Genomic DNA, 27,373 nt, shown 5'->3' with positions numbered 1-27,373 from the left:
ACATCGAGCGCAATATAACGAGGATACCCGTATATAAGTTGCGCAGTTATACTGGAGTGCCGAAACCACGCGAATCCGTGAGGCACTAACGTCTTCGAGAAAAGCTTCTGGGCTCGAGCATTGCCGACCTTATTGCATGCTAGCACGCACGGCTGCCTGATTCGTGCTTCTGTGCAGACGATCATTCATATATCCACCTAACTATAAGTTGGACGCAAATTTCGATTAGCAGAAATACAATTAATAGATCTATGTTTATATTACGGTTATCTCCATTCTGGACCCGTTGAATGCGGCGCCCTTAATAAACAGTAACGTGTCACGGCAAATGTGAATGAATGCTGATTTATATCTGCCCTAAATGAGCCATATGCCGACGCTGAGCGTGCTGACTATTAGCGCTAACAGCTGCCGCCACACTTCTCACATATGTATCTCAATGATATTATAGTTCTTAGTGATAGTAAAGCTGATGACAGTAGAGGTTTTACGGTTATCACCTACACCTACAAAAGCGTCTACTAATGGTGTCTTTTCTGTTGCTCTACCCATCTGTTTGACTATTACTGCAGCGCAGACTGACCAGTTCCCAAAGCTAGCTATCGTTGCGTTACCTCATACACTGAGTCACTTTCCACTGCCCTATAGAGTACTCAGTAAGCGTAGCTAATAAAGCTAGATTGGCTGGCTAATTGCTTACCAATGGCCGTGACAAACTCTGAATTCCTTATCGACATGACGGGCACTTTTTCTTTCAGCCATTCAGATTGTTCCATATGACCGTGGCCAATTAACAGATCTCTATTGCATATTCAAGGGACGAAAGATGGCAGGCTCACGAGCCTACGGCTGATAGGTATGGTCCGTCTGACAGACCTACAAGCACGCGATCGTCCAAAGCGCGACCACCGCCAAGGGTAAAATTACCAGCGACTTACTTCTAATTGGCCCATACGTACCCAATTGTTTACCGTGGCAACATTTTCGATTCAAATCAAGGACAAAAAATATTCCCAACTTAATTAACGATTCTACAAACTCTGTTTGCCCGTGTCAAAGGAAAATCTCAAGAGGTTCAGTCAAGGCTCTTCTGCCAATTTTATTTTTCTCTATTTAGACATAGTTACTCACTCGACTCTCAGTCGAATAGATTTTTACGACCTCCTTTTGCCTAACATGCTTGTATCGGTATATGTAGAAGCGGAAATTGAAACACTGAGATCAACCCAAAATAAGCATTATGGCTTCCACTGGGTAGAGTGACAAGTACAAGTTACTTGAACAATGCCTTTATATGAACCTGCTAGTTCTGATAATGACAACAGGCATCATCACCAACCAACTCTCTTATATATCGTATTCGAAACTGCTAACCGGTGCGGATTTGAACTCGAAGACGTATAAAGCGTGCTTAGTGATGCATGCGCCTGTAATTATCATTAGGCTACATCTAATTCTCCAGCGACTTTGGTCGCTCTTCAGACTGAAATACAGAAGCTGTATCATGTAATCATTATAATAATGAAGATTAATTGAAATATTTGTGTGTAAATGCCATCAGGGCTGCCGTGATTAGATCTTCATTGAAAGGTATAGCACGTCGATGTACTGAGCTTTGATTCCCGGCAAGCTGTGTCATTGACGACGCGAAAAATATCAAGTTAATGAGAATATTGACTTGATTCGATGTGTTTTGTCGAGATTCTTTTCTATTTGAATTGGCGCACTGTATTCTTGTTCGATGCTCGTCATTAACATGCTCTGCTATAATTTCCATGGTCTGCTTGCTTCCCTGTTTTTTGGCCCTTTCGTTGGATACCGCCCGTCAGCCTGCAACACGAAATGTCGTCGTGGCCGTTAATGATCGTTATTTCACTGTTCGATAGTGAGAATGGCTATAATGGCACCACACTGTATGGTGATGCTGAATCTCCGTCTGGCGGGATGGCGGCAGTCTGTATCAAGATGTCAGAAATTCAGAACAAAAAATCGATTGTAGGAAGACTGTGTCTTACGGAATTGAACTAGTGATCAAGATGCTCATGCGCGCATTCCATAGTATACGTACATCTATTCGTACAACAAAAACATGAGATTTCTTGTTCTGCGCTAGTAAGCGGACACGGTACAGTTTCTTGCATATTCACTATACACGTACTGATTTGTCTCTCTAAGCAAATGTACGAAGCCAATTGAAATATATTGTATATTTAGACAATTTCATACAAGTTCCTAGATACGCATCTACCCCTTTGCTCACGGAAGCCAAGGCCTCTCTGCAGCCCTATACTACCAATGTCATCCGTCAACACCTCATCTCATGTTATGTCACAGATGTTCTATTTTAGATACTGACCTGACCACTATTCCACTGGCACGCGACAATAAATGTCAGCCGTTTAACTGGAGATTTTCCTTTTGCCAATGTCATCGTTGTAGCACTCCGTATCTCGCTTTCGTAGCGGGTGACGCCATTGCTGCCGTTCGAGCCATACGAAAATCCAATTTTCGCCGCCGTTGCTGCTAGTCCTTGCACGGACTTCTGACTAGCTGCTATTGTCGGCTATTGCTTCTGCTCGGGCCCTACTAGCGGTCCATTCGCCTCTGTATCATCTGTGTTATGGCGTAGATGGGCGAGCCGGTTGGTTGTTACTTTGATGGCGTATTGCGCTACCGCTGTCCCTTATTCTACAGCCGCTTCTATGGCTTCAGCGTCGGCTGGATCGACGACGAGCCAAGCCAGCGACGCGAGTTCGTTCCCTCAGTGGCCGTTAGCCACCGGTCAGAAAGTCGCACTTCGAACGGGCGGCTCGCTTCGTCAGCGGCTCGAGCTTCTGCTACCGTCGATGAGCGGTTGACGACAGAGTACTACTTTCGGTAGGCTGCTGGCTGGTTCAGCCGTTCACTCTGTTCCGTCACTTTACCCCCTCTGATCGGGTCATCACACTGAGCAGAAGTTGAAGAAAACGCGAAATGATCTCTTCTGCTGCCGCTGGTCGAATAGCGTTCAGCGTTCGCCGAAAATCAAACTCGCAGTAGCTGACGCTGGCTGTGACAATGCGGTTGAACGCGGACTCCAAGGAATGCCGAACGCCGATTATTTGATGATCCGGGACCGCTGCGCTGCGAATAGACCAAAGGCAGAACAAAGGTCAGTAACAGCAACAGCTGAACTAGCTACCGAGGCAATGAGCAAAATAGACCGCATTCGCTACCCACACCAGCAGCAACAAGCAAAAATAGCCACAGCATTCCAGAGCTATCGAACAAAAAAGACGGAAAAATCGACAACGTAGGTAAGAGCAGCAGCAGCAGCACCAGCACCAGCAGCAGCAGCAGGAGTAAAAAGGCAGAAGAAGAAGAAGAGATCGAAGTAACGCCGAAAAACGAAGCAAGCGAAGAGGCCGACAGAAAGTCAGCTAATGGTAACTTCGGCTTATTCTGACGAAGCTGAACTGCACTACCAGAAGCGACAGCCACAGCGACTTCAGAAGCGAAGGAGCTACACCGATCGGATCAAATGCTGGCGGAGGATAGCTTTTGCTGAACAGAAGACACGGCGAGACGATGCGGTAGCGGCATATTACAGGCTAGGAAACGCACAATCATCGCCGTAGATGGCATTGAACGTTTAGGGAAGAAAATCGACAGACACAGCTGTTTGCTTGGTGACGAGGCTATGGTTACGTGTATACAGGCTGTTCGTACCATTCGTTCGTATTGCTGATGTAGGATTCGATCACGTTTGCTGCCTGTGTATACGAGCGGGTTTGATTCGGGGATAAACAGTCAACGCAAGGCACAGTCTCCGTATGTCATATTACGTTCCTTGCATGCTCCTTGCATTTGGGCGTTAGTTACCCTAGATAATGGTGGAACGTTGGAATCTTTACATACATTTATGCCAATAAGACTGATAATAGTAATAAATAGAAGTTGTGGCATTTATTATATAGAGGTACATGTGAACGTGTGCAGGCAGACACGATAAAGCATGTCCAGGCTCAACTTATCCGTGGATACTTTGAGATAAAGAACATAAAATTTTCGGTGCTCGTTTGACATGTAAATTTTTATATGAAATACATGTAGGACAACCAGATACCGTTGAATGTTTAGACATTTAAAAAGGAATTCGGATTAGGCGGAACAGGACGAAATTGGACACGAATAGAACGGATCTACGCAAGATGCGATGGCGCTGCATCGTTGCGCAGGTGAAAGGAACAGGTGCGTCATTTAATCAAACTTACAGCCTGTTATGATAAGTACCAACGTTTTGGGTCAAATGATAATAATTATTGGGTGCTCTAAACGTTGGATTTCCCAGCGTCGGTCTACAGAGCCGATTTGCTAGCGCTGTTGGTGGTAAAGATCTACAGAAAACTTGCATAGCTTAAATCTACAATTTTATTAGCTTTATCAACATGGTCTGTCTAATTATATTCAGAAAACGTCATATATGAATAAGCAGTAGCCGCTAAAGAGAGAATATATGCGTAAATGCCAAAACTATTCGTTCCATTGAAGTAGAATTGTATCCAACAAGTTCGTACTCAAATATAAGATGTTTGTTGATGTAGGGGGTTTCGAAGCCCCTGCGAAACCTCCGCATAGCCAATTGGACGCTTCAAGAACAATGTCTGTATGCTACTTAACTTAAGAATGTATCAAAATGTATATGCTGATCATTATTATTTATATTTGATTGATTTGTCCGTTATCGGGATAAAATAATCCTGGATCTAGTATTGATGATCACTGGCTGTATTCAACTGTGTGTAAGTGCAATCAATTCAACAAGGATCGCCGACTTTCGTTCGTTCTGTTAATTTTTCGCTGTTTTCTACCTCGAACGCCTATCAGTCGCAATTGAGCGCGGCTTACACAGCGAAGCAAAGATTCTAAAGGATTTCTGTTTCTTTATCTACTGTAAAGAAGAGGGGCACCCTGTCTGCAGTCGCGATCCGCTTCCATCTCCCCTGTAGGGATATGGCTTATAAGAACATAGTCAGTGCCAATACTGTGGTCCTGTTGATGATATTACCAAAGCTAAGGCCTCAGCTGAGGGTCTCCTTTATGCCTTCGAATATGCTGGATCTTCTTTTTCTCTGTTTTGTCTTTGTGCTCTACGTACATGGACTTGGCAACAGCAGCCTTGTTCGGATGCGGACGAAGAAACGTGTGCTTACGACAAGCTATCTACAACTGATCTAACCTATGCCGATCGAAGCTCAAAGCGAGATGCAGTGCGTTTTCGTTTGTCTGTTTGGAGCGCGTTCGGATCTGCCGTGGCTTTTTGCCGACTTCCTCATGTGGTGACTGACAGATGACGCGACTTACGGACACACTTTGGCGGCCCTTCGATCCTTGTTCTAACTATGGACGGCTATGTATATAGCCCTTCTACAGTCAAGAACTGAAGTATGCACACTGAGGCTGCGTGTCCACATTTCTCTCCCATAGTGTGGTTTTTTGGAGAACGATCAGGTAAAAATTATTTTTTTTTTTCGGCCTTTGTTGGGGTTGGTGTTATTCATCGCCATATTATGATAGTATGTTTAAGCCTCGATACTTTAGTTCTCCCCCTATAGATCCTACTATCAAGCTTACAGGCTGTCAGAAGTACTGGGTAAGGAGAACAAAAACAAGCAACATATAGGTGGTGTTGGACCGAAATTGTTTGCATTTGGATCGGCTCGCGATTTGCTCCGTCAAAGATGGCAATCACCGAAAGAAGGCGAACCCTGCACTGTCTGAAAATCATAATTTCTCGCAAATATATCGAAACAATTTTAAAAGCACGGTAGTTTCACGATCCGTATGGCTATTTGGGCTATATTCGATTTAAGGGCACACCATTATAGTTACCGAAATAATCTGCGATGCATCATGTGCGTATGCATTATATGCTGTGGATGTATACGAAAATGTAAAATGTATTGTAATAAAAGGCTTGCACTAATTATCTTCAAACGCTTCATTCCAGGCGCTTTTACCATCAGCAACATTTTTGTCAGTTGCTCGTATTTGCTAGTCAAGCTAATTGCTAATGGGCGAAGATCACCTGGCATGCTAGTAGTTCTTCATTTCTATTCGGCCATAATATACCGAACATATCCGTTCGGTATCTGATACAGCACACTGCACGTACTCAAAAATCGACCCATGATTAGCCCTGATAGTGCAGCTTAAAAAAAGCGCATGATGACGACAGTCTGAGCGTTTCCAAGCACATCCCCTACTCACAACAACGTCGACGGAAACCACAGCCACCGAGACCGTTTAACCTCCGGGTCATCTTTTCGCCCATGGCGTCAGATCTGAAGCTATCGCGCAGAGGGCAACAGGGATCTTTCTCGCTGATCGAGAATGTTCGATGCTCTTCAGGATCGCTGTCAGCTGTTTCTCAGCGTATCTTTCGTTCGTTTTTTTTCGCGGGGTGGTTGCCGGCATTCTGTTTTTTCGGCGTCAGCAGAGCGAACCAGCTAGCAATGCTAGGTTCTGTAAGGATCCGCAATTCAACTTTTACCGTTCGTCGGTCTGTCATACTCTTGCTCCCTCTGACTGCTCTGTCTTCTGCTTTTGTTTTTCCTTGAATGTCTCGTCTTGTGAGGACCACGGCTGTTCTCCGAGCTCTCCGGCGCTCCGGCCGAAGCGACAGTATGCCAGTGGTGCGCTGATTTGGGCCGACACGGCGTGATCTGGTCGGTCTGCTCACCACTGCTTGCCGTTTCTGCTATTGCCGCCGATGTTGGATAGCAGCGGCTGCAGCTCGCGCTTGTGTTTTTCGCTAGTGGGTGTCAGCAGAAGTGAAAGACGATGCCGGTGGCTGGTGGACAAAGAGGCCCCGAATTCAGTAGCTGCGAAGGAAAGAGAAAGGGCAATCCGCAACAAGAGACCGATGCGCAAAGCACAGATCGGCTAAACCGAAGGAATAGCCGGCAAAGAATAGAAGACGGATTGTAGAATTGTGGCTTCAGCGGCCCCAAAGTCCAAATCATGAGAAGTCAAGACCAACAGGAGGACCCGCATGAAGAGCGCGATGCTGTGCTGGTGCTGATGCTGCTGCTGCGACTGACGTTGGCAATTTTTCCACAACGTTAGTCTCAATAGCAGCGATAATACCTAAGCCGTATCAAGCACTGAACGTTGGGAAGCGAGCCGAGGGAAGTTAGGTCAATCAGTTGGCGCAAAAGGGATAAGACGCCGGTCAATCTCATGCCTATCCTTGCTCTCAGAACAATTTGCCGCCGGGCAGGCGACGCTAAGACACGACGATTAAGGGAGATCAAAGGGTCGAACACGAGTTCGGGCAACGATCACAAACACTCCGAAGATCTGTACATGCATCTGTATACGTGTGTATCTACGTGTACAGGTGGATCTAGGTCTGTATATGTACCGGTAGAAAGGGCTATGTGACTTCGGCTATCTCAGGAGATTAATATATATATCAGGTAAAGGTGACAACAAATGGCTGGTCCTTCAGCAGAAATATCGACAAGGACCAGTCAACGGAACGTAGACGTGCAAGCTCTAAACAAGAGCTATGACGCCACTGGTCATCTCATCATACAATGAAAGATCATTTTGAAATATACGACTTAACATATACGACGCACATATGTACGTTACAAGGTCAACAAAGCGGTCTGTTTGGCAATGTCAAGCTGTCACCATGTGCAACAGATTTTCGGTCTTCGTTCTCCAGAAAATATTTGGATGGACGCGTCAGCTCTTTCCTGCTTTGGCCGTTGCTGTGGCTGCTTCAAAGTCTCAATGATGAATATCCAAGAAAAGCAGAATCATAGAAAGGTAATTTTTCGAAGCGAAAAAAAATGAAGACAAACATGATGACGAGGACGATTGTTATTGTCGGCTGTTGTTTGATACGGTAACGGTTGAACTTGAGATAGACGCGACTAACTTGAATATGGTGACATTATGTTGTGAAGTATTTGGCACTTTAGCAGTATAGAGTATGGTAGGCTTCCACTGACGTTTTAACGAATGTTTCCTCCACAGTCATCTCAATCACGAGGAGAGAGTAGGACTACTACCTTAATAGAGTCACTCTGTATGCGCACACACACATACATACACACGGTATAACATACAGGACCACGGTCGATTTGCCCATGAAATGTTTGTTGCCAGATAGGAATCCACGCTACATACCGCGTTAATTGTCTGCACGGCACGTATAGCTCAGCTAACTTTTGATACTGATTATTTGCATCTACATATGATACTTATGATGCGAATCACAATAAATAATTGATTTTATCAAGAAGGGAAATGTATCCCTATCATTACTGTATATTCAAATAGAACTTTAGGTGTCATTTCTGTCAACGTTTGTAAAAGTTCATATTGGTATATTAACGTTAGCGTCGTAACTACACGTTGGCCTTGTTCAAGCAAATCGCCTTTGGCCGTTGACACCCTCCGATAGTTGTAATAAAAGAATGCAATAGTTAAAATAATTGAAACGACCTCAATTATGGCTTTCGGTAGCGAAGGCGTGTGCGTAGCGTTCACGCCCGTGTATAATGTGTCCTATATCCACACCGGCCAATTCCCAATGCAACGACAATTGTTACGTGGTTGTGACTTCGAGGGACAAGTAGCAGCACTCGCACGGACAATCGTAGCGAATCAACGGCTTTCCCAAGCCTGGGCCTAAATCTGGGCTCGTCTCGTGCTTTGCTGCTGCCACTGAAGATATTTTGTTGCTAATTTTCTTCGTTTTCGCCTACGGCCGTAGCAACCTCTGCTAGCGCGGTGGGTCCAGCCGTATCTGCGTACTCGTAACAGGCCGCTCTGCCATCCCAGTTATCACCACCACGAGCGTCTACTGTTTGAACATGTCATGCGATGAAACGTTGGAGTAAAACCGTCTTCGATTCCCTCATCGGCTTCCGTTCAAACGTTGCTTATCGCATGTTCGCCCTTTCTGCTCAATCCGACCGCAGCAAAAGTCGCTGATGACGAAGAAAACGTTGAAGAAGGAGTCACCTCAAACGTATGTTTACGTACCGTGCTTTCATGAGCTTGTCTTCCTGAGCTGCCGTGAAGGAGATCCGCGGCGCTGGCGACCGGGTAGTTGTGGTTTTCGGCGCTGGCGGGGTTTTTCGATGCTCATGGTTTTGCTGCGGCCGACACCGACGCCTATCTCGCTCTCGGCTTTAGGCAGCTAACAGGTTTTATTTCATAGCTGCGATATTCATCGATGCTCTACAGCGCCGTTGAGCGATTAGGGGGTGCGCTAAACTTTTTAGTTGGTGGGGTTGGCCAAAAGGCGTTCGAGAAGAGGGATAACAGCAGCATTGAGCTGCAGCAAGCGTGCCATCTTGCTGGTTAGGTTAACCAAAGCTTTTCTCCGTACCCTATAGCCCTAGCTTATAGCTCGCTAGCTATATAGAGTGATACACGAAATCACTGTATTATAAACCTTAATAAAACATATTTGTGATAAAAATAGTTGTTATATCGTAATCTCGACCCAGTCCTGTGTATTGCTAGACATGTCATCTTGTTTGTCGCCCCTGTTTAACAGTTGATCTTTTTTCATTCCTTTTTTGTGTACTTTATTATCGTCTACAGTTGCGCTACACAGACCAGCTCGACCTACGCTTTCTTCGTTCTAGTCAATCTAACCGAGAAAAAACAAAAGATGTCGGTGACAAAGGGCATCTACGTTATCGAACCGACACGTACTTAAACAGGTATTCGGATTGTGTTGGATTGCCATTTCTAAGGAGAATTCGTTTGCTACACGAGCTTTTCATGCACGATTGGGAACAGTTCGACAACTTTGCTGTTCAGGCATATGCAATTATAGATTAGGATAGATTTTTATTAGAACGTCCTGTAAATTAATATCACATGCATGTCGTGCTGTTTCGTGTCGGAACGCCGTTGTTGAGCTGATTTTGTCACATCTCATAGATCATTTGTCAGTATGTAAACGGATTTAACTCGATAGTGTACAGAATAGGCACATCCTTGTGAAAACCTGTGAGAATTAACCGGGCCTGCAAAATGGAGAAGAGCATGTGGTCAACCTTGTTCGAAACACCCGGACGAACAGTCATGTAAAGAGAGAAAAAAGAAAAGTCGCAGAAGGATTATGATGTTAAAAAATAAAAATAGGAAACAAAACGTAATTTTAAAGGAGAACCATCACACATCCGTTAGCACGGACATATATATATATATATATATATATAGACCTTAGACAGCGACTAGCTAGTATAAATGGAAAAGCAATTGTTGCTTAAGTTGTTTGCGTTTTAACTAACAATAAAACGTGTCAAAATTGGGCATGACTATTGGTGTTGCCGGCAACATACTGGCAGATATGGTTAATGTGTTATTTTTGTCTAAGACTAGTACGTGACAAAGTAACAAGGCATTACGGTAATGGCGGTCTGCCAGTGGCTGTGTAGCCATGAAGGTTTGACAGTGAGTTTGGACAAGAAAAGGTTAACAATTTTAGTCCCATATATAAGGATATATATATATATATATATATATATATATAGTACTAATTCATGACGTTATCTCATACGTTGTTATTGATGCAGACTCAATGGCAAATGTGTTACACACAAACAAGAGCGGTACGTGACGCGTCAAATGTATGCAGGACACCGCATGAAGCTCAGACAAATTTAAGCGACAAAAGTTGAACAGCGACAATGTCGCCATATTGTAAGCCCTAGCCTGACGCTTTATTTTACTATCCATGCTATGAGCTCTTGAGGTAAATCATTTTTTTTTTTGTAACACTTACGTAGGTATGTACGTACATGTTGTGTAGATATTAGCCCGCTTTTGGATAATCTGCCAAAAAAGTAAACGTCTAAGCCCACATAAGATATAACATATTCTTTTTTCGTCTAGTCCATGGAACAGAAAGAACCAAGACATACGGAATTACTGGGTTTCTCAGAGTATTCAGATCAGCAATGCACTTATATTTATCTATCCTCAAATAATCTAACTAAATAATTTAAGTAAATAAAAAAGACAATGTTTCAATCAAAGTTGTAATACAGATGTAGCATTTACCTTTCGTTCGCTTTTGCACATTTTCACTATTTAGCATCTTCTTTTTTTTTAAAAAAAGCCAATCTGCCCATTGGGACCAGGATCAACAACACATTTTAGGCACCGCCGCTTACGCCATGTTGTGTTCTGGTAATAGCAGTGGTTCGCTTTCATACGATACCGCGCATCGCCTTGTGGCTTAGCGATCAGATTTTTACATCTATGTAACGAGCGCGAATGCAATTTCACAGTAGAGGAATAAATCGCGATACGTGAGGACGTATGTTTGCCTTTGTGGCCCCACGTCTCAAAAACCGGAAGATTCAGTATAGCGAAACGGTAAGAGGGGCTTACCCTGCGTCATCTGCGTTAGAGAAGCGACAAAATAACCCAATGATTGGTCTATCGACAAACCTCTATTAATAAAATATCCCATCACAAAGTGATCATTATTTTCCTTAATTATATCCATACCAACGAATGACAAACAATTTACTAGCCACTAGTGCACGTCGAAGATCAGGCGAAATGATTGCATCTCGAAAATAATGAAAGAAAGGATTATGTGATCATAATAAAGCATGAAGACAACATATATGCTGGGAAAAGGTGTAAACGAGGTTTAAGGAACGGCCCTAATAATAATAATATTACAGGGGTGGACATTATTAGAGAACGAAAGAGAAAGATTCGAGCTCTATTTTAGTGACCACAACAGAGGCTACCGTAACAGGACGGGGTTAATAAGATCTAATAATAAATAGGTAAGCACTTTCTCTACAAGATTGCGCAATACAATTAGGGATTTTGGCTGAATTGTATTACCCTAGAGTAAAAATTAGGGTAAACTCAATGGAAAATGGCCCGTACAAAAGATGTACAATATCGCAGCGGCTCAGTTGATCTTTAGAATCGTAGAAATAACTCTAAGCATCGTTCGCTGACGAGTAGGCCTGGTCCCCGAACACGCCGATGACCACAGCACGATATCACAAAAAGCGATCTGCGAAAAAAATGAAAAGAAAACTTCAGCATTTGAATTTGCTGTGGTGTTTACGTAAAACCGGAGCGTCGTAGTTGCCTACACAGAATCCGTAGCTGACATGGATGGCGTTTTCCATCATTGTAGCTGGTGATTCTAGTCTTTGGAATAGTTCTTCTAGAGAAACAAGCAACAACGCTACCCCGTGATGCTGTTGCTTTAGTGCTCACAAGTCGACATTATTTCTACTGTACTATAAACGTTTGCTGAGTGGCTCACAGCTATTTGAATAGTCATTGGTTTGGACAACGTTCTTCGTCTCAGTTTTAAGACGCTGTACGGGATGCGGCGACCGAACAAACACATGTTAATTACGCTTATGGCACAAGCGATGCAATGAAGCAACGTGTCGACTATTCGGAGCGGTCAAAATACCAACAATGGGTCAATTCCAAACGCCGTTGTTGTGTTGTGAGATTGTGACGAAAATATTATCGTTTACGTTCCACAGCATGAACGGGTATTATCTGCTTTTGTCTGGCTAGATAACGGTCCAGACCATAGCCATCCGCCTACAGGGCAATTTATGTGATCGGGCCTTTGTCTCCGGATCTGATGGAACGCGAATACGTTTGTTCGTCTTTGATTTAGGACAATGAAGATAAGGCGCTTGATCATTATAATTAGACATTCACAAGTTGGTTACATATCTTATGCTATAATGTCGAACTTCTATAACTGATCGATTTGCCACTGAAAAGCAATACACATATATAGAATAGGCAATCGAATAATATTCGTATTTGGCTTGTGATAATGAGATATTTGCTTTGGGGATCGCTAGTCTGGTATTCTTATTAAGGTAAAGTCTTTAAACATCAGAGCAAGCATGGTTGCTAGAATATCGTTTTATTACCAGCAGTAAGACACAGGTTATTGATTTCTATTTATTGCAAAGCCCAAATTGTAATGAGAACTAACTCATTCGCATAACAGGGTGCGTTCTATTAGATCAACGGATCAAATTAGTCTACGGCCAATGATACGCGCGTTGTTACGACGTGCGAACGTCTGCGACCCAGGCTATTTCGAACTCAAGCTATTAAAGTAGCTGACATGCTCGCTACTGCTATAACGTCTCTAATCGTAAACACTAATCGAATTATCTCTCGTCTTCGATTGCAAAATCTGTCCTGCTACAGCGATCACACCGTTGAGTAACTTGGAGTGCCCATGTATATTTGTTTAAGTTAGAAGGTCTGTCGTCCTTATAGGTGCCTAAGGGGTACTCGTATAACTGTATCTGGTCATTAACCTATTAACACCAAAGGTCGCTTTGTCTTCTGCGCAGCTACCTATTGGGTCGAACATGCACGATGGGTCGGTAAAGAGCAGGAGGAGATGACGACCAACAATCCTGGTGATTGCGACGGCCTCGCGGACCAGTCACTGCATATAGCATATATAGGCCCGACGCAGGCCTTCTCCACACTTGACGGCCCAGCAGTTCAGTTCGGATAGTTGATATGCCGCCGGCAGCCGTAGCAGTCTCAGTGAACCGCCAACCCCTTGTATTGGGTTCGGTCCCCAGTACGCCTGTCTAACTTCGTAACATCTTTCATTGACTCTGGTTAGGAGGGGTGACCCTTCAGTGAAACGTTCTTATTATCCGCAGCAGTTCGTTTCTCGCTGGTGAGTGCGAAAGAACAAAGAAAGCAAAAAAGTAGGGGTAACTAAGAGCCGTGCGACTACTCAACTTCTTCAATTTCGAGGTTCACAGGGCTTCTGGGCACTTCGTTATTCTTTTTTCGCCTCCTGTATTTGCTACCGCTGGATCCGAGCAGCATCATAATAGCTGCGCCGACCGGTAACGATGGTGGTGATCTTCCTAATAGTAGATGATCGCTGACGGCGGCAGCCGATCCAGAACCCTCCTAGCAAACGAGTCTTCACCAAGACGAAACTAAACCAGGGTAAGCGAGGCGGAGCCACTGGAGTCTTCTGCTCCCTTCTCTTTCCTACTAAATCTTATATACAAGTGTGTCCTTGTTCTAGGTCGACTTGTTCTTTTAGCTGTTGTTGGCATTGTGTGTTGGTCCGAAGAGCAGACCTTGAGCTCAGAGATGCGCAGCTAAACTTCGTCCGGCAGGCGAGCAGCAGTCTAATTCATACTAGCTTCACGGCCGGCAAGGTTTAGTGATGGACCCGTTCCAACTAACCGCGAGCGAACAGATCTCTCCGCCTCGTCGACACTTTTGGCTATTTTCATCAGTAGCGAACCAAGCCCAAGAAGGTGTTCGTGAGCCGCTACGATTTGTGTCTGTGGCTAGTGTGAGCCATGGCGGCAGTACTATTTACGCCGACCCAGCCGCAAGCGAGAACGGCTGACAGAGATAAAGAGAAAACGATAGAATGTAAGTGGGAGAGAGTCACCAGTCGGTCCTAAGGGGCACCCCTAAGATCCCTCTCGTTTGAACCTGTTGGAAGTAACTTGTTGGCAGAGAACTACTGTGTCTAACTGTACCCAATAAGTTCTCCAGTTTTGGTGGCGGTTTTCGCCGGAGAGTCACATCTGGACCCGACAGCCCTAACTGCCCCCGGCGATGAGACTGCTGGCTTAGCCCCCTCGACCTTCTCATCAAGTTGGGGGAATACGACCGTTACTCCCGCAAGACACTTGAGTCGCGCTACCCGTCAATCTGCCATGCATTTGTTCTATAATAATAGAATGCATACGGCATGAGTGCAAAAAATACTGAGTGTGGCCGTCCTGTTTGGTGACTTACTTGCAGTGCCTCGGCATCTAGCTTGATACGCGTGAGCGCATGCATAGCAGATATCGATTTGTGGAAATTTATTTGACGGTGCGGGCTAGCAAGGATCACCAGTCAGCAGCTGGTAGGATTTTCTAGCCTCTACGAGTTACCTAGTATGCTGTCCTAGTATGGTGGCGTTGTTCCGTTTACCTCTCAGCGTGGACATAAGAAGCTGTGGAGGAGTGTTACCTTGACATAAGATATAGAATTACTTCGTTGCTTAAGACATTCTACTTTGGTCATGAACGGCTCGAACATTTTACATCACAAAGCAACTTCTTGCAATATTCTGACCTGGCAGTTACAAGTCTCCGTTAACGCTATCAGTAGTATGTGGTCATCGTGGGAGGAAATTTTGATTTTTTTTCTGTCTCAATCATGGATGATAGACGAACAGAAGTACAATTTGTTCTACAAAAAATTGACATTTGACGGCGTGAGCGTATCGAGTGTCACCAAACGATCTCTCCGCAACTAGAAGCTGGTAGAGCGCACTGCCAGTTATTGTACGGGCTAGCCAGAAATGTCTCCTATTTTAAGTTGTCACAGGTGATAGAACTTAGCAGATACTTGTATTCGTTCCACCAGGTAACACCCTGGTAGAGCTCTTGGTATTATTATTTATCCTAGTTAAACTTGCAGCATTTTTTATTCATCAAGCAATCATTCATTTCAAGCATCAATCAAATATATGGAGACGGCAAAAATCTACGGAAGTCAAACTCATTGAATCGCTGAAATCGTATGCCGTTGCTTGAATACAGCATACTCGAAAGCTTGCAAATAGAGCCCGGTAGGTTTTCGAATTAAAATGAAAACAGTTTTCCTGGCACAACAGACAAAATACACATAAAACAAACAATGTCCAGCATACTGTACATACATTTTGGAAGGAAAGCAGGTGTACCGCATTCATCATGCACGTCGAGCTATTATTTACGATTTCGCCATCATGCATCATTGGCTGGTCCGGTAGGCGCAAGCACTCAAGTAGACGGCGCTCGGCGAATGTGGATTAGTAGTCTGACGGAAGGGGGGATGACTAGATGTCAGAATAGATACCGACAACTACGACGAACCTTGAGAATACAACTGACGAAACAGCGTGGCCACAGGGAAGTGTGACCACAAACAGGCCTGAAACAGCCGGGCAGGGGGCGCTAGGTGGAGCAATTCTCAAGCACGCGACCAGCGATGTTTAGAGGGAGGAGGAAGTGTTGTTGCACAGATCAGAAATATTTTCACTCAGTAGGAAGATTATCTGTTCTTTACTATTTTTGTAGTATTTGTTGATATTGACCTTCGCCTAGCTGAAAGTCTATGTTCTTGTAGTAGCTGCTGTAACGGAGTTGTGTTGGTGACAGCTAGGACGACGCCATCGTCGTTACTGTGGTCGTCTGCTGAGTTTGCAGCTTTCCCGTATTCATTTTCAATATGGAGGCCTAGACGTTACATGCGAAACACAACAGAATACTACGAGTGGACCTTATTAGTATTATCGACGAACAGTACAAGCTCGTTTTTCTAAACGAGGTATTTTTTTTTCTAGAAGTTGTTGCTGTGTGCTTCATTTTAGCATGCCCTGCGTGCGTCCATTGAACGTACTAACTAATCAATCCGATCAAAAGGGGCTCTCCGATCAAGGGAACGTAAATAATAAAGCCTGCAAATGGATGCTATCCACATCATGCGCGCTGGTTGAGGATCCGTTACGATCTGTCTCAGAAACGATTTACTGGATCAACTAGTCTCTCAGGTCCCGTAAATGAAATAATTAACAGTGAAACAACAATAGATCGCTATGAAAAACTGAAACAAACATTTCGTAGGTTGAACACAACAGCTTGGCACAGAGTAAGTCTATTGAAAATATACATGATCAATAAAGGCTCAACTATAATTTAGCTTAGATAGCTCAGGATCGATGTGCGTTACTACAGAACTGATGTACCTGCCAGATGCCCGCTACAAGCGATGCTGGGATTAGTACAGGATAGCAGAGAACGAGATTAGCATGTGCAGTCGGTGTTCTTTTGGTAGAGAGATGGGAGAAGTTGTGCTAAGGAGTGAACGATGTTCCTGAAGTAATACGCGCCCTACAATTCAGCTTCTGAAAATACGCCTTTTTTTGATATTGTTTTTAGTATAGCTCGCTGAAATTGCTCCAGACGAACGCAAGTACACACGCACATCGAGTGTTCAAATGATAATTATTTACAGGTTACTGTTGTCGTAATAACATAATTCAACCTACTGTGGTTCAACTGCACACCGCTACACCTATTAGTGGCAGTTAATTATCTCAGGCTCACGAGCTAGCTAGGTCGCTGCCCCTTATCGTACTTTATAATTCGTGCGATTTGTCGATCTTTATTCAATTTAGTTGTTTTATTGATTATGGGAGATCGCTGTTACTATATCGTCAACGTTTGGGATGATTTTATCATATGATAGATGTCTGTTTTTTTTTTCTTTCTTTGCTTTTCAAGTAAAATATGTGTGCTTTTTGACTTAGGTGGTTTTCCCACTTCTGTAGTATATTATTGGTTTTATCGGACGATGATATACGTGACAATCAATCACACCATAGAGCAGCCATAAGTATTCGCACAGCCAACTCGACCGACGACGGCTACAGCGTTATCAGCAACGGGCGGTAATAGCACAGTGATAAGAGATAGGTAGTTGGCGGGGGGTTAAATTACCATTTTTATCAAATTGACTTCGCTGACGCTGCTGTAAGTCTGCCAACTAGACTGATCTGACAGCTCAACCTCCTGTCAATCCTATTGTCAATCCTATACTAGAATCCTACTCTACTTGTTGATCAAGGGTCGTAGAAGCGACGCTGCATCCACTAGAGTCCAATCGTCGTGAAACTTCTTAACGGTGGCCTGACAACCATATCTATGGTCTCGTACCTATCTTGGTACGGATGCTCTCTACTTTTTGGCTCAGAACCTTTTGACCCGGCAAAGCGATATGACGGCCTCTATAATAAAATGCCGCATGCAAAAATCGAGCAAACAGGCTGCTCTGACACTGAGCACGTACCGTGCCAGGCAGCGGAAGACTCGCAATCAACGGAAGCGGCATCGGCAAATCGAAAAAAATCATCGATAAAGGAGAGCATAATCAAGTGTAGCAAAATAAGCCTATTCGCAAAAAGCATCTTCTAGCGAAGTTGTCCTATTGGTGGGCTTTTTTTTTTCCCGTTTGTTTTTTTTCTTGGCTTTACTTCGGTACAAAACATAAATTAAGCTCGAATGCCAAATGTTTGAAATGAACCGGGGAAAGTACTATAGGCGAAGGCTAGCGGAAGATCAAATAATCAACAAAATAATAGGAATACGACTTTAGCTGCTGATAGTCGTACTCGACACGATAAGGAGTGACCCTTTACCTTTTGCTAGCTTTGCACTTGATTTATATTTACGATCGATTCTTCATCATACGATACGATACGGTACATTTCTGCGAGTCGCCTCTCTGCGAACTCGTCAAGGAGTAGTTCAATACGATTGGAGACGAATTTTTCTTTAAGCGGTCGGGAAGTACCAAAAGGAAGATATGAATGCGTCTTATACTATTAACAGTACTTCACAAGACAGTGTACATTACGGGACACATAAAATTAAGCATTTTCCTAGACATGATATTTCAACATAACAGTAATTCAGTGAAGATAGACACAATATGTGCGTCTTTTGTATATTTTTCTGTTGTTATTCCTTTTTACGAGTAGAAGAACCTTACTGCGACTTGTTTAAAAGGCAAGTCCTTGTCCCATCTAGCTAACTAAAACCATTTTTCCTATTCTACTCTACTGACGGCAAGCAAGCACAATCATAAACATAAGCGTATGATTTTGCTTTACGCATACGTGCCCGATTTGAGCATTTGGCAGACGGTAGCAGGTCTGTTCGAGTTGCCATACGATCTGGTCGAGCATATCTCTACAGCATCTTGCGTCTCCTACGAAACGAAAAAAGATCCAATGCGAGCATCGTTGTCATGGCGTCGTGCTGTGAAATGTTAGGAGGAAACGGTGAAAGCACCTCACATGACAGTAGACGGAACAAAAAAATTATCACGCAAAAAAATAAGATGTCATACTAAAGGAATCCCAAACGGTACGAGGATTGCTATGGCAATTCCAGTGTGCAGTTGTATTAGTACTAATCGCAATCACCTCTGTCGTTGCTTGCCATTTTAGCTGATCAGCCTATTGAGCAATTGTGGTTACCGAGGAAACTCAGTCGAAGAATACGTAAGGCCCTAGGCCCGGAAACGGACACCGATGGCTGGCATCGTCATATGTCCACTTTTGCTGCCGCTTCCGTTCGGTATGGCGGCGTCATTCTGGGATCTGCTTCCTAAAGATTGACCGGACAGTGGTCGAATTACGGAAATGTTCGGAGGATGTCAAAGATGTCAGAACAGGAGCGACGCCCGATGGAAGCGAATGTTAACGCAGGTACTCGAGAGATACAATGGCTATTATTGCGTCATTTGTCTTTCGGTCAACAGCATTGTCGACTATAGTTCTGCTACTGGGAGAATGAACTGGTCTTTGTCATCACCGGTTCTCTGCTCGGGCACGATTGATTTCTACTGGCAGTACCCGCCATGGACATTGTCGCTCTTTTTGTACCACATTTCTTCCCCGCTTCGCTCGATGCGCCATGAGATATCACTACGGGTAGCAGTAATAGTTCAGCGTTTAACAAAGTCGCTTCGACTACAGTCGCTGGAAGAGGCAAAACTTTCGTTTCTCTTTCCTGAACTCAGCCAAACCCTGGCTCGTTGCTGTATGCCAGCAGTGGACAATGTTCGATTCTCCACTTGCGTTCGATACTTCGCGTTACTTTCATCGTTGACCATTCGGGCGACAATTCAAATATGAAATATATCGAATGAACAGCGGTTGGGGCGACTTTCGGCTGTGCTGGTGCCCCCGATGCTCTTTATGTGATCTCTGACACAATGATGCGGAAAAACGAAAGAATATCGAAACTATCCTTCAGATCCCCCGATAGAAGGCGTCAGTGTCCCAGTGTTTCATTCCCCTGGTCCAGCATCACTGCTTTGTTATTTATTATCATCATGTAATAATAAGATTACACCATTATCGTTATTGTTATATTTGCTAGTAGATACACTAATTGAGTTCTATTATGTATTTCAACATGCTGACTAAAACAGTTCACGATCTAGTTATTTTTAAAATGTCGAATTTTTAGGCCTGCGATGATACCCGCTTCACGTTTGTGTAGTAAACTTATGCTCTCATCCGGTGCACTTCCCTATCGTTCCATGAACACTGCGGCGCCCTGTTCGCTCAAAGTGAATGTTTTGCCTTCGCTCAGGCCACCCCCGTTAAGGATTGCACATACGGCATTCTCTATAACCGATCGCCTCCTTAATTGAAATGAGAACAGACGTTCCGCGCGTTTAGCCCCCTAGACCTTTAATTTCCGCAACCATTACGCGCAGCCACTTTTCTTCTGGTCTAAGGGCATATGGCAGGGTGGACGTGGAAGCGTTGTGCCGCTATATAGTTTTCTGTGATCATGCATGTTAATTAGTATTTCCCGAGTGACAATGCGTCGTTGCTGTTTCCGCTGGACTTGCGTAATCCGCAACAGCGCGGTGTTGTTATTGGCCAAGACAGAAGCCCGTTGACGAGTACATATCCAGGAACACCTGCACCTACATAATGTCTAATAGTGATCTCGTTCGGAAAGGATCTGCCCCGTATATTCTCATAACACTGGCCACCTAAAGTCCTCCTAAGTTTGTAATGGGCGCCACCATATTTTGCATCCGACGCGCTTAACTTGTTCCGTATCACTTGAATGAACCGAATCTAACCGATGCTAGCGCTGGGGTCTCTGGCTTGAACGCAGCTCTGCCTACTACAGGCCCAGAGACTTGATCTACTATGCACGCTGGCTTCTCTGACGACGGTTCAGCTTCTTCTATGCCCCGGTGCGTTCAGGTGCGCAGGCCTTTCGGGGGCCGTAGAGCCAGACGGCGATGCTAGAATCAGATACACAGGGGTGATTTTTTTAAGGTCTTTTAGGAATGTATCAAAACTGAAACGGTTCTGGCAAAGCTTGCAGCCCGGCCAGACCAGACTGATATTACGATAATGAAAGCAATCTTGCGAAATACTATTACGACAATTTTGTTTTATTTTTCCATTCTGTATGTAAGCGAAAAACCTGCCACGTCGAAAACTTCAGGACACCTATCGAACGACGTTACTAAACTGTAACTTCATGTTCATTTAGCCGGTGAAGAGTAAGGCGATATCGGGAACATGTGATTCGATTGTGTTTATCCTAACCTAAGCTGTAAAGTTAATGCTTACGATTTTGTTTCCACAATGAGTTTACTACACCCTAGTCTACAGTATAGTGACCTTTAATTTACATCTCAAGAGTTCGCGTACGTTTAGACATGGCTTCATTATCTTTTATTGGGTTAACCTTATGACCGGCGTAGCTAAATCAGCGATCTGACAAGTCGGCCATGGTAATGGCATATGGTCGGGAGAACCCGAACGTAAACTGAACATCGCAACCGACAAAAGCAGTCGCGCAATCATAGAAGTTCACGCGCTCAAACCGAAACGGAGCGCTAGCGATAACCGAGAAATTCTTTGACCCTTTAACAATGTTGTACCGCAAGCAGTAAACGCTTATGGCAATATACCCAGTGCCCAGGGATTTGCCCACCATCAGCTGCGACTGTTTTTCTTCTATTACTATTACTTTCAAAGACATTGCTTTCTTAAGCTCTATATAGCGCTAACCATTGTGCTGTGTTTACTGCGGGAACAGAATCTCGGGACTAAGCTTGGCAACTAGGCCATATGTAAATGAATTTTTTTCTATATAATTTATTCAGATAAATGTTTTATTATTACTGTAAACTTGGACTTCGGAACTGAGCAACAAAGATTATCCGCAATATTTTATAATACCTTGATTGCATTCCTTGAGAAAACAGTATTAGGCGAACAGGCCTGGCACGATGTGATTCAGCGAATTGGCTTAAGGCTCGTCTGCTACATGGCTTTTTTGAATTGCTGTTATTTTTTTTACTGCTTTAAGATATTAGAAGAAGCACATCTCCGGCATAGAATCATTATAGAACTCTTTTACCCTTTTTTGTGCCATTCTCAATAAACATGATATCATGGTAAAGGCAGATGGTTTTTTATATTTTCCACGAATCATCTGCGGTCACGTACTTATCTCTATTTTAATTCTCGACTTTTTTCGGTAACCTGTTCCCTTTCTGTTCGACATGCTTAGTAAGGCCGATCTGAACAACCTTGCTACCATGACACTTGACATTAATCGTTATGTCAGAGGAAAGAACAGAGGTGGACAATCGTTGTCGGTGGAATCAGTACCCAGTGGATCAGATCGATGATACAAAACGAAAACAGTTTACCAGACTCACTGTAATTGCTCAAATACTCGAAGCACAGCTACAGGGAGTGGATACGACACACTGTAACATTAATATTAAACGACAGTAAAAATGCATTTTTCACTTAAGTGACGCCTCTCAGAAACGCTCTGAGCCCCCTGTACAATTTATCTTATTTATGTAAACAAAGAGTTTACTATTATTACTATTATGTATGTTTCTGTGTGAATGATCAACGAATGAAAAGTACTGACTACTTCGAATTTGTTCGAGTAAGAAGAAGAAGAATGGAGATCCCATGGTCCATAACCAAACGTTTGCTGAACGACTTCGAAATTGAAAGTAGTTGATTCCTAAAAACTCAGCGTCGGCGTCCAACTGGACTTCTTGACGGTCACATGTATCGTTGCATTAGAGTTTTACAGCTGTGCACTCTAACTCACAGCCACTTTCCTAGACGTAGACATCTCGGTGACGGTATGTGGCTCTTTTCGTTTGGGCGCCGGTAAGCCAAGAGGCCGAAAAAATGGGTCGCCGCGACGGTCACACTGGTTCGGAAGTTTCGCTCGTGGAACACTAATTGCCCGCAGGTGCTACTCCAACTCAGTTCCTTCCGTATGAAACAGAGTTTGGCGTCTTCGCCCGTACCACACATTCACGCGGTCCTTCTTCAGGGTATCCTCATCTTTTGGGCAATAGGACGCTGCTGGATTCTGAACACAGCGTTTTACTAACAATATATTGGGTGTAAGTGAAGTCATCGATGCGGCAGCTTGATGCTGTCTGAGTATGTCAGCACCTTGCGCTCAGAAAAAGCAGAAGCTCGTACGCTTGTGTTTGCGTGATATTTGTTACCCCAATAAACAACTATTCGAGTTTAAAGAGTCCAAGCTTCTGCTGGAGTTAGACAGTCAGTGATCGCGTCACAGTTTAATTTATAATAGAAGATTTGCTACTTCGTTCGTTGAAAACATTCCTTACTGTTCTGAATTGGTATTTCCATCCGCCAGTCAAGGCTTGTCTGTTGGTGGAGAACGGATATTGCGTTGGCCTCTGACATCAGACTTTCGATCCGGATCGAACGAGGTTTTTACCTTACTGTTTACTAAATACCAATACGTATGCGATCTTCAAAAGAATTCTTTCACGAGCGATTGCCGATTGTCGAATACGAATACGGAAAGCGTAGCCTATTGATCGACGAATGTTCACCTATTCATAGGTCCATTTATGCATACGTTTTGCTTCTGAGCCGCCAGCGGGTCGCGATTGTCCGCACTGAAGTATCTTCCTTCCTTCTATCCGATTGTTTTGTAGCTTCATCCGTAGTGTTGGAGCCAATGGTGCCAGTGGTATTGTCGCCGTTATTATTATTATTGCTATCAGACAGCTTGGAGCGGCGGCTCTCTCTTGTGATATTCCTCGACCGTTAGTCACAGGCCATCTGGGCCCGCTGCTATATCGCGCGAGGTACGAACATCGCAGAAGCGACGTCTAAACGCGGCGATCTTGTGGCGCCGGTGACGAATACCGCGCACCGCCTTCCTTTGTCTGCTAGAAGTGGAGCTCGAATGAAGTCCTGCTACTATCTGCTAATAAGACCTGACTGCATTCCTTTTCTTCAGTGCGGTTTAGGCTGGACTAGCCAACAGCCAGGCAACTGTACATCTTTTTAGATACAATCAACGTTTGATGATCAAAACCTTAGTCGCTGTTCGCATGCGACTGAGTTTGTTTCATCGTGATGTAGTCCCCGTTAATAAACTATAGCACAGGAATAAGTGTGAATTTTGGTACGGTAAATTCCAACCGCTGACACAGTCGCCTCAAATAGAACGACGAGAGAGAAGCACAAGTGGGGTATGCTATGCTACGAGAGAACGACTACTATGATGAGTATGTAAAAAAAAAAAAAGAGTATTGATCTCGTCATGAAAAACAATTGTGCTTGGGGCAAGCTTCTTCTAGAGCCATTCGGCTTACGAGAAGAAGCGGCCGGCACTGGAATTGGAACTGCCGTACACAGACCTTTTTCCCTATGTTAATTAGCTGTATTATTTCTGTATTTGAATATGTCTTTTATAAACTTTGTTTTACTGCTTTTTAGTTCTAACACAGTGTAGAGTGAGTGGTTGTTTTGGTTAAGGCCAGTACCGTATTGGCCAACAGCAATCTTTCCTGAAGCCGGATCCAGCGTTTTCAGAAGGAGCCAATCAAGTGATTTGGCGATCGCTCACTGTGCGCACGTACTTCCCTATTATTTTCCTAGTCCTTTGGACGCTAACAGGACGACCTAGCGAGAAAGGTTACTTTGCGGAGCCAGTGTCAGCGATCCTTCATTTTTATTGACTCGTCCTTTTTTTCGAGATTTGTTTGATCGGATTACCTGCTCATTAGATATTCCAAGGACCTTTGACGTTCTCTTCTTTAATCAATCTGAAGTCTAGTCTTGTACCTCATCCTTGCGTCCGTCCCCGCAGCATCGTTGTAGCAACCACTTCGTTTTCTTTATGGCTTTCAGCCATTCGTGTCTTTTGTTGCATGTGGCGGTACCGTCGACTGTGACACCGCTGAACGGTTATTGCCTCTGCACCTTTTCTGCATTTTCTGACTTTTCCTTTCCTAATATTCTGCTCGTACGGCCGTTACCGCTTTTTCTCGTGCTATCACCGAGCTTTCGTTTACAAGCAAGCATCAAGTTAGGCTGTGGTGAGTTAGCCAGCCAGCAAGTCGTTACTTGATTCGTTGTTGAATTGTCCGTTCGTCACGATTTCTGTGCCATCAAGCGTTCGTATATCGTTCGGACAGAGAAGGGTCTGTCCTTTCGTCCATATCCTTAATATTTTTCCTTTGCCTTCGATGGCTTACTGGCGCCAAGCACACGGCCAGGCGAAAAGAAGGTCTCCTTTGCTTCTTCGCTGGTTGTTTCTTGTTCTTCATCCTCGTTTGATTCTTGAACCTTTTTTCCCTTTTCTCGCTCGTACTTTTTCGCCCGCTCTTTTTGCCGTCTGCTGTTGGCCGGCTCCTACGGCCTGCGCAACGCATTCAATTGTGGCGCTGCATCGCTGCTGATTCCCCATACGTTGATTGGCCCTTCCGTCGGTCTGTCCATCGTTCCTTTGCCAATTGCTTCACCGCCTCGGAAGCAGCAGCTTAACACGATGATGACGGTAAAGAAGGGGCTGCCGAATTCTGTCGTAGTGCCGCTTGCTCGCTCGAGTCGTACCCGCGTGCTGCTGTAGCTAAGCACCGGCGGACCATGCTAGCAAGCTTGCTGGCGCTCGTTGACGGTGAAGTCGTCGCAGAAAGGCTAGCGAGTACCTGTTCGATCGATCTCCTTTTCACTTGACTCGACGGCCACTTGGGCAACGTAAGCGCTGGCAGCAAATGTATCGCTACGTAGCGATACATTTGCTGCTAGAGCGGCTTTCTTTGCTATTGCGATGATGTTGTTGTCATTGTCGAGTCGCTTTCCCTCTTTGGCAGACCAAGGTTTCACGGCGTCTGACTAACGCGGTGAGTAAAAAAGCAGACATCGACAACTTCCTTCCTTTGTTACCGAGTTTGATTGTCGAATAAACTGTTGCTTGAACAAGTCGTGGTATTAATGGCGCTTGTCTCACGTCGTATAGTTAGCCGCATACTCCTGTCTTTTGGTCAATGAGGCCGCTTAGCACCCCCGGATGCTCCTAGAGCTCGTTCTGATGCTGCAGCTGTTGTGACGTCACTGCCTTAAATCCTTATGACATAACTTCTAGCACGCTTAATCTTACTAATTAGCATTAGGACAGTCTCCGCGACGTCGTATCTTTATCGCGGTTGACGTTAGCTTGACAGTTACGGAAACGAGTCCATAGATAGGTAGTTCTCAGCTGTTTGTCTTGGCTGAAATCGTCAAGAGTGGTTCTCCATGTCGCCGAAACGGGATATATCTCCTATGTTAATGTCGTCATCGTTGTTGCTGTTGCTGCCGCCGCCGCCATTTTTCAGTGCCTACCATGACAGCTGCTTTTCCATTTACAACCCTACCGTTTATACGCCTAGCTGACTTTCTAGTCCTCGAACTGTTCAGCCCTTACCGGTTGTTGCTTGACAAATATATAGCGCGTAAGTTAACATGATGGTTTTGACTGGCGCCTTCCTCTTGTCTTCCGCTACAAAGTAAGAATCAGTCATAGTCGGGTCGTTCTTTGTGGCGTCCTGAGGACGTAATAATAGAAGAAACAACGATATGTAACGGGAGAGAAAACGAATCGCTAGTTAAGTTATGTGGTAAAATCGGGTCTATTAGGCTAACATTGGCATAGTTATTTGTTTTTGTTCTCACGTTACTTATTACAATAGTTCACCCTGTTTTGTTTCGTAGATACGAATAGTAAACATGTGATAAATATTAGTTGTTGTAATCGACATGTGAGATCCCATTATACAGTGACGATAACTAGAACGTCGTCTTTTAAATTGGTATGATGGTGGTATTTCAGGGCCTCATGGAGGCTACCGACACGCGTCCCCATCGGACGTGAACGGCGAGCTGGCCACCCTAGTGGCCAGGCGTAACGTTTAAAAACTGACTACTACTACTACTACCCTACCATTTGGTGGAGGGTGTGGGGCTATATTATAGCCTTGGAAGCGGCGGAGGGGTGGATCCTGGCTGGCATTCGGTCGGGCACCCCCTACCGACTTTTACGTGCAATACGCCACGCAATAATAGAACAGCTGCAGCATAATGCATCTGTCAACTGTGATATTCCTATCGTTCCTCGTGCTTGGGGCATTCTGCCTAAGGCCAACGAGTACGAGGGACTCTCTGTACGACTCGCAGGGCCTCGACGGGATAGATAGCGCCCTTACAAGGGACCCGGATCTCGACTTCAAAAAAGGCAAGAGTAAGTATCTCATCGTAAAAAATTAACCTAGCTTTCAATTTCAACTGAACTATGACATGAATACCACGGAAAGCATATAAACACACCTACAATTGCGTGTATTCATACTTAGCCACAGAACAGGACAAACGTGAAACGATAGACCAAGCCTCCGCAGATAAATACACCACTTATATATA

The 27,373-nt window shown here is 44.3% G+C and overlaps 1 protein-coding gene and 1 long non-coding RNA gene across 7 annotated transcripts in view; one reads left to right on the top strand and one right to left on the bottom strand.

The window, feature by feature from the left end:
• Egfr (epidermal growth factor receptor) overlaps positions 1–27,373 on the top strand; it is an 82,362-nt gene that overhangs the window by 46,605 nt on the left and 8,384 nt on the right. For 2 of the 5 annotated variants that reach the window (XM_086991215.1, XM_022809589.2), the window contains exon 2: positions 26,787–27,194. The exons of 1 other annotated variant lie outside the window; for it this stretch is intronic. In XM_086991215.1, coding sequence (XP_086847341.1) covers positions 27,035–27,194 — 160 coding nt within the window. In that variant the 5' untranslated portion in view covers positions 26,787–27,034. Of the gene's footprint in view, positions 1–9,609; positions 9,732–21,756; positions 25,819–26,786; positions 27,195–27,373 lie in introns of those variants that run through there. 2 more of the 5 variants (XM_086991214.1, XM_022809591.2) reach the window with 2 other exon arrangements.
• On the bottom strand, positions 1,087–15,919 carry LOC147755561 (uncharacterized). Of its 2 annotated transcripts, XR_015329239.1 has the most exons (4): positions 15,740–15,919; positions 3,709–3,862; positions 2,357–3,123; positions 1,087–1,830 (listed from the first exon to the last, which is right to left on the bottom strand). It is a non-coding gene; the product is annotated as an uncharacterized LOC147755561 (long non-coding RNA). The 2 variants fall into 2 exon arrangements; XR_015329238.1 differs by lacking the exon at positions 15,740–15,919 and having other exon boundaries at positions 3,709–6,117.

The sequence above is a fragment of the Varroa destructor genome, unplaced genomic scaffold (genome assembly GCF_002443255.2).
Source record: "Varroa destructor unplaced genomic scaffold, Vdes_3.0 BEIS01000005.1, whole genome shotgun sequence".
In the NCBI taxonomy this organism is placed as follows: domain Eukaryota; kingdom Metazoa; phylum Arthropoda; class Arachnida; order Mesostigmata; family Varroidae; genus Varroa; species Varroa destructor.
The sequence above is the reverse complement of the archived record's forward strand: the minus strand, read 5'-3'. Positions and strand labels throughout refer to the sequence as shown.